Here is a 7,876-nt window from a genome sequence, read left to right on the forward strand (position 1 = left end):
GGTCTCGCTTACAGGCCCTCCGTGATCGACGCTGCTCCTCCTCGGCAGCTAAACCCTAGCAGTCCGCCTCTCGATCTCGAGGGTCGTTTGGGCTCCTGCTCGCCGGCACGGAGCTCTCGGCCTTCGTCCGGGATCGCGCCGGCCGGAAGCTAGCCTTGCGTCTCTGCTCTACTCGCGCGGCCGGAGCTTTGACGTGGACTCTTCCGCGGGATCCGACGGTCAGATCGGCCTTATTCTCGCTGTCTCTTCGGGTAGCCTTGACGCCGTTAGGGTTTTGGTCGGTGCCGGCGCAAGAATCGATCTTGACCGTGATCGGGTGTTTCACGAGGCTGCGGGAGGGAACCGGATCGATTTGATATCGGCTCTTGAAAACTCGAACGGGGTTGTTTTGGGTTGGGCCAGGTTGGTGGATTCAGGCGGGAGAACTCCGGTTCATTATGCGGCGGCCAACGGGCATTTGGATGCCGTCAAGATTTGTTTGGAGTCTGGAGACGGAGATCCGGACCAAGCTGATTGGGCCGGTTGGAGCCCGTTACATTGTGCTGCGTATGGAGGGTTTTTGGACGTGGTTGAGTTTTTGATCGAACGGTCAAATTTTGATCCGAAGATTGCTGTCACTTTTGATGGTAAGAAGACGCCGTTAGATTTGGCCGTTGAGGCTGGGCATTCGCATTTACATGATGTGTTAGGGTTAGGTGATAAGTTGCTCCGGCGTGTGAGGGTGGGCGACGTGGACGGAGTTAGCGAGTGCATTTTCAGAGGTGTTGGGGTGAACCGAAAAGATCAGAATGGATGGGCTGCTTTGCATTGGGCGGCTTTCGGAGGCTGGGTCGACATTGTGAGGCTGCTCGTCGAAAATGCCGCGCAACTGGATGTTGCGGATGATGTGGGGTTTACGCCGTTGAGATGTGCAGTGGAAGGTGGGCGTGTGGAGGTGGCACTTCTGCTCGCAAGTTATGGAGCTCATACGAGGTTGAAGGGGGTGAAGGGCGCAGATTTATTCTCGATGAAATTGGATTCCTGCGCTGCTAATGCTGGTGGTTTGCTCTCATTTGGCGGTGATAGTAATCAAATAGTAGAATCTTGACCTTATTCTGCGAGTTTTTGGTGGTTGTTATTTTAGGAAAATGTAAATAGTTTATGTTGTTTTCCTCTTAGAATATTTGCTTTGGTGGCATCACATTGAGGAAGAGAGACCGATGCAATTTGTTTTCATTATTGTTCAATATATTTTCTTCTGGTTTTTTAAATAATTTGTTTTCGCCAATTATATCTTCCACGAAAAGTTGAATTTTGAGACAGACCGTTTTCACGTAAATCGATATCAATTTTGGCTTCCAAATTGTGGAGACTTGATGAAAGTATTTGTCACATGTCAGAGCCATTTAGCACGTCTTTAATTGTAGATGGAGGTCCATTTTTCTACTAACACGAGGGAAAAAGGAAACAAAAAACAAAAACAAAAACAAAAAGTAGAGGATTAAACAGAAAGAGACATACAAAAGTCTCTTCTCTTTTTACACACGGTACTGAAGTGTTTGAAATCTTTGATCTCTCCAAATGAAAGCATGGATATTAGCAGAAGAAGGAAGAACAAAGCAAGCAGAAACTTAGTACTAAGTGAACTTTTCCATGAACTTTCCACTGGAAGTTAGTTCCTGAGTCTCTTCACCAGAGTATAGGAAGTATTCATGTATCCTGATATGACAGCTATAACATGCATCGAGAAGGCGGCTGCTGCTTTCTGCATTTATCAGATATGGCTGTACATGAATTCTGTTATTTCCCAGCCGGAAGGAATATGAGAGAAGGATAATGGAGCTTGTTACTTATGAGGTGAAGATCATTCGCAGCAATCTTATCGAGCTCGAAGATGCACAAGCAAACAGGAAATGGTGCTCGACCTTGAGAATATGCCCTGTTTACGTCTCTAAGAAGTTTCCATAATAAGTTTTTGTTCTCATTGTTTCTTCTACAGTTTTGATTCTGATGTATTAGGTACTTGAAAGATAACATTAAAGTTTTCTTTTTTCTTTTGCCCTTTAAACTGGTTTCTGAGAGCTCAATTTGTGTGTTCCCGAGCTGCTCTGGTTATGTACATATATATGATGTTGAGCTTCATTGCTACTTTGGTAATAAGAATATTTACTTACAATAAAATAATAATATTAAAAAAGTAGATATGACACTTTATAGTTCTTCCCTTGCTAATGCTACTCTGTAGAACAAGAATTTGAACCATATTAGTCACGTTGGTTAATGAAAGCCAGGTCCAATATGTGCAGGCAAACTGTACTTCTTGCTGGCCAGAAACCAAATAACTTTTAGTAAACTTCTCAGAACCCCCTTGATATTTGAGGGTTCCCCACAGAGCCCTTTTAAACTTTCTTCCCACATAGTTAGTCTATTTGTTAATCTGAAAGGTTAAATTTTTTAGGCCGTTGGGTTAGTCTATTTTAATTATCGTAAATTTTTTTATGTTTGGGAGTTAAAATAATTACAACCTCTTTCTTTATAAATAGAGTGGTTATTTTTAAACTAGTCTAAATTGGTGGATTAGTAAGCCCCTTATTTTAAGGGGCTAGCTTATTTTAATCATTGAGACTTGTAAATCATCCTATCATTTTTGTGTTTGGCAAATGATGAGGGGTTAGTTCAGTTCACACCCTGTGTACATTTTTTGTGTTTGACGGACTAGAAAGAGTTTCACTCTTATTAACTCCTCGCTTAACTCTTCGCCAAACAGAGCTACAAGAAATAGGTGCAGTTGATCCGTCATTGACAAAAAAAAAGCAAGATACAAAATATGAGGGGCTAACTTCAAAATATTGAAGGTGTATTGGACTAATATTCAAGAAGAGCCAAAGAAAATGTTTTAAAGCCCATTCCACCGCCCAAGACTCACAGCGATCCGGCCCAATGGCCCATAGTTTTGCTTGTTTCAGGCTCTACAACCGACTTCTTCATCTTCACTCTTCCAGTGCATGACTCTTTCACTCACTCCCAAAACCCAAACCCCCAAAAATCCCTAAAATCAAGGAAATCTGAGCTCGATCCATCAACAATGGCGTCATTGGCAGCTAGGGTTTTGCGAAAAAACCGTGATTTTCTTTTGTTGCTCGTGGCTTTTTTTTAATGAGCTTAATCTTATGCTTTTGATCTGTGTTTCAGGGATCTCGCAGTTCGTTCTTGATGCTCAGAAGTCGGTGGGTTGGATTCGTGATGAGTCAGATTCGGGATTGACTCGCAGAGTTCTCCGTAATTAGCCAGGTTTAAATGTTTAGCTTCTCCTAATATACGAATACAAATTAGACTGAACTTGTTGCTGAGCTCTATCTGCTCTTTCCTGTGTAATAACTGCTTGGATTTAACGGGGTGTAATAAATTGAGGATAGCCTTTGGTTGTACTCTGTGAATGCTTGAGATGAAATGCCATGAAGTTTAATAGTGGATTGGTTGCTTTGATGTGGTGGTGTTATTTAATTTTCTATGACGGGTTCCAATAGGCTAGATTTCGAAGTGTTGGATACTAATTTAAGGGAAATGTCTTGGTACTATGTGTTAGTACGGCAATCAAAAAATAAGAATAGTGTCAAAGAGCAATGACCTTAAATATAGACTATTGGGGTCAATACCTAATAGTTTTAAGTGTTCTTTTTTGTTAATTTGGTTAGCTATCTGGTTTAGGACCCATTTAATTTCGGACGAGTTGGAGCCTAAGTTGCTTCTTAATGATTTTTTTTAAAGTCCAATGTGAAATCTGATGGTATTAGAAGAATGACTGAGGTCTCTAGTTAGCTTGTAGCTCTTGTTAGCCTGTATATGCTGGAAGCAACTTATAAATGCTAGTAGTCATGTTGTGTTGCTCATAGTTTTCATCTAATTAGCTAACATATGATATTTCTGTTGATATTGGTAGCCACGTTCTGTGTATAGATATCTATTTACTCGAAACGAAAGTTTACTAGCGGATGATGGATATCCAAGGTTGCCTGCTGAAGGCCCATGGTTTTCCATGGAGGTTTGATACGTTCTCTCAAATGAAGGAGGAGAATGTAGAAAATTGAAGTACTGGTGCAATCTCTGATTGGAAAAAAAGAAAAAAGAAAATACTGAGTAACTTGTATAGAATGTTGAGGCCAGCACCTAATAAATTAAGATTTTGAATTAATTTGGTTCCCAACCTATGTGTAAGATAAATTTAATTCCTGAATAGTCCAAATACTTTTAATTCAACAATTTCCTGTTGAGGATTGAGGAGCATAAATGAAGGAGGGAGATTGTTGGTAATTAATGTATGTGTAATATATGTATCTGACATGGAGATCATTGGTAATTAATGAATGTGTATGTGTAATCTATGTATCTGAGATTGACAAATTTGACTTCGATAGAAAGTTGAGGTTTAATAACCCCACAGTTCAAATTACATCCCAGCAAAATGTGCAGTCATTTTTTCACATATATACTGCAGAATATATAACATGGAGGTGACATACACATAATTTGTTTTTATTTCGAAGTTGATCCTAAATTTTGTTGCTGCCATATAGGTAAGCACCAAGGTTAAAGTGCATGGTTGATCAGATTCTTATGAATACCTTTCAGACCTGGTGTAAAGCTAGAAGTACTTGACAAGCTGTTTGCGATAATAACATAAAGCCAGTAATCTCAAATGTGAAACACCATATGCAAAGCTTGCAGAAACCAAGATAAACTGTCAGTGTAATTTTTCGGAATTAGCCCGTAAGAGATGCATCAAAAGAAGATTCTTGAGTAAATAAAAGGGTTCCAACATTCTTGATTTAGAAATATCATAGTGGATGTCTTTCAAGGATTTGATTGAAGATTTAAACATGACTAGGTGAAAGGAGCCTGGAAGGGGTTAACTTAAAAGGGCTTGTGAACACCAGTCCCTAAATTATTCAAGTAAACTAGATAGGCTTCAAACTACTCTCTCTAAATGAAAGAAATTGGAGCTTTAAACTCTCAAGAAATCGGACCTTTAAACTCTCTGAGTGGAATTGGTGATTTATATGTTTTGATGTCGAGGATCTGTTAAAAAAGTATCTCAAGTCTCAGTTCATGGGCAGTGCCATGTAACTGGTGGATAGTTTACCAGATTTATATATCCAATTAATTGTATAATACAATAACAATTTGAATTTTTTTATAGAGGTGTTTTGCTAGTTATATAAATAGTGGTGAACAAGATCGATAAACTCCTACATATTTGATTATGAAAGCGTACAATGCTGGAATTATCTTTCCTGTGAAACTGCAAATAAAATCCCATGAGTATTTCGATATTGTCATCATTAAAATTCTTTCAATCGCCCTGAGTCATTTGTACATAGGTATCATGGTAATTGTGTTTATTGCATCTTCAAACTGATTGAACTATAGGTTCGGAATCATTTAGATGTGCGTCAGCTTTGTACATAAGTATCCATGTTTTAGACTCATTTGATGTCAGCTGCTCTAGGCATGCTAAGTCTGCATGAAGAGCGGATATTCGAGCTAAGAATGTAAGAATTGGAGAGGTATGGTTCCGTGCGATATGGAGGCGATTCAAGCTTCTATACAAAAGTTATTGATGGCCATGATGATTTTAAATCCTGTAAGCACTGCTCATCTTCTGACCGACTATGATTCTTTATACTCTAGTATTATGTATATCTGTGTGTGCGCGTGCGTGTGTATACGCATGGCGGATCCAGGCTTTGTTGAGGTGGGGCACGTGCCCTACCTCAAATTTTGCAAGTCCTTAAGGAAGTATATAGTTTAGGTTGCTAGGTTAAATAATAGGCAATAATGCCTTTGGTTGAATATGTTCAAAATCCAATGGATTTTTACCTATTTCAGCATACATTTACAGAAAAAGCTTTTAAGAATAAATGCATGGCTTTGTTTCAAAATATTCTTTTTTAAGTTTTAAGAATACAAAACCAACAATTTTTTTTAAATCCTTCTATTTTATTTTTAAAAATACAATATTTGAGTATAATTTTCTTTTGTCGATAAAGTCTTTAACTATCCAAGAAAAATGTTATATAATTGTGCCCTGCCTACTTGAGAATCCTGGCTCCGCCCGTGTGTACGCATATTGGTGTGCTGTGGGTGGTGCGTGTGGTGGTGGTTGTATTGTGTATGTGTGTTGTTTGCTTTTATGTCTATTTTCAATTAGTAATGTTTTATGGCATCTCACAATAGTTGCTGGTGATGGTTGACTGGAAGATTGGAGTAACTTCTTTTTTCTGATTCTCTTTTGTTTGTTAATTTTATTTCCTTGGTCAGTTCACCATTTAATTTGGAAAAGGTTGAATAAGGCAGTCCTCGATGGGAAATTCTTGTAATGGTCAATTGCTGATAGATCAGAACCCCTGTAGCTCTATTGTTGCACTTGCAGTTAGACCCCTGGTATTATTGTCCAATTGCGGATAAAACCCCCCGAGTGATTTTTTTTGACTCTTTTACCCTTAGGAGGTCTATTTGTCAGAAAAATATTCTCTTCTCCAAGGATAAAAGAGTTGTTTATCTGCGAAAATAGTCTGCATTGCATCTATCCCAAATCGGGCGATGTTAGGGGGGTCTGCGCAATTAACCCTTCTTGTAAATACATCTGAAGTCTACATTGGATCTCTTGAGCTTTATATTTAAACAATTGGATTATTAAATTTCAATCTTGAATAGTATTTAGACTGACAACAGAGCATACTAGCCCTTGACTTATTAGACTTATTCTGAGAAAATCCTGTTCAAGAAAATCATCTCTTAGTGTATGGATCATGGAAACAAAAAGCTGCATATCCCTAGGTTTACATTTCTTCTGGTTAGATCGCAGGCTCATGCTAAATATTCACCTTTCAAGTGTCTGCTAATTGTGATCAGTAGAATTATCCAAATGCTAAATATTCACATAGAATTTATCCCTAGGTTTACATTTCTTCTGCTAAATATTCACCTTTCAAGTGTCTGCTAAATGTCAGCTATATGTTTGTTTGGTTCATTGCAAGTGCAACTGGATGCAAATGTCAGCTATATGTAACTACAGTTTCAATTATTGTCGCACATAGTTATTGTTGCAGTTGTTTGATTTACTTTTAAAATTCTGTATTAATTTGTAGTTGTGACTGTAGTTGCAGGTGTTTGGGATTTATCCCTAGGTTTACATTTCTTCTGGTTAGATCGCAGGCACATGCTAAATATTCACCTTTCAAGTGTCTGCTAATTGTGATCAGTAGAATTATCCAAATGCTGTGCTGACCCAAATTGGCCATACTTCCAGCTAGTATACCCAATAACGAGGAGCATTGCATAAACTGCTAGCTAAGTATTTGGGTCATCAAACATTGCAGCTTATCTTGCTATGACATTCTAGAAAACTAGGCTGATCTTTGTATTTAACTTCGATTCATATGCGCACAAAATTGATACTGCATTTGGTGTTTGATAAATTGTTGGTGAACGACAAGAAAGTGATTCCCATGCTCTTCTAGCCTGCGGCTTCATCATTTGTTCTTGTGTACTGTACATGGATTTTTACTGACAATAAACTTGAGCTCTTTCTAGGTGGATTCTTCGATCGATATTGTGCTTGAAAGATGATATTTATGAGTAAATGTAAAATAGACTAAATCCTGCTTTGGTTAATCTGTGGCTAATCTCATGTATTCCTATCCTCAACTACACGCCAATGTATGTGACAGTTTAAGGATCAAAGCTCCCTCTTCTTGCATGAATCTCTCATGGATGGATGCGTATGAAATATGAATCGCTTGCTTAACTTTGGTTATTGGATTTGGAGTTACTCAACTGCCAGAATTATGATGCAATAATCAATATCGGTAAATTGTTTTCATTCTTTGCTTTCCTT

General features: G+C 38.5%; 1 protein-coding gene and 1 long non-coding RNA gene across 2 annotated transcripts in view; both read left to right on the forward strand.

Annotated features, from left to right (window-relative positions):
* The window catches only part of LOC109841690 (serine/threonine-protein phosphatase 6 regulatory ankyrin repeat subunit B-like), a 10,531-nt gene extending 9,304 nt beyond the window's left edge, over window positions 1-1,227 (forward strand). The window contains exon 2 of the mRNA XM_020410635.1: window positions 187-1,227. Coding sequence (XP_020266224.1) covers window positions 187-1,087 — 901 coding nt within the window. The 3' untranslated portion in view covers window positions 1,088-1,227. The remainder of the gene's footprint in view (window positions 1-186) is intronic.
* LOC109843544 overlaps window positions 3,106-7,876 on the forward strand; it is a 4,987-nt gene continuing 216 nt past the window's right edge. The window contains exons 1-2 of the long non-coding RNA XR_002247714.1: window positions 3,106-3,270; window positions 7,710-7,847. This is a non-coding gene — a long non-coding RNA (uncharacterized LOC109843544). The remainder of the gene's footprint in view (window positions 3,271-7,709; window positions 7,848-7,876) is intronic.

This window comes from Asparagus officinalis, chromosome 5 (genome assembly GCF_001876935.1).
Source record: "Asparagus officinalis chromosome 5, Aspof.V1, whole genome shotgun sequence".
NCBI classification, from domain to species: domain Eukaryota; kingdom Viridiplantae; phylum Streptophyta; class Magnoliopsida; order Asparagales; family Asparagaceae; genus Asparagus; species Asparagus officinalis.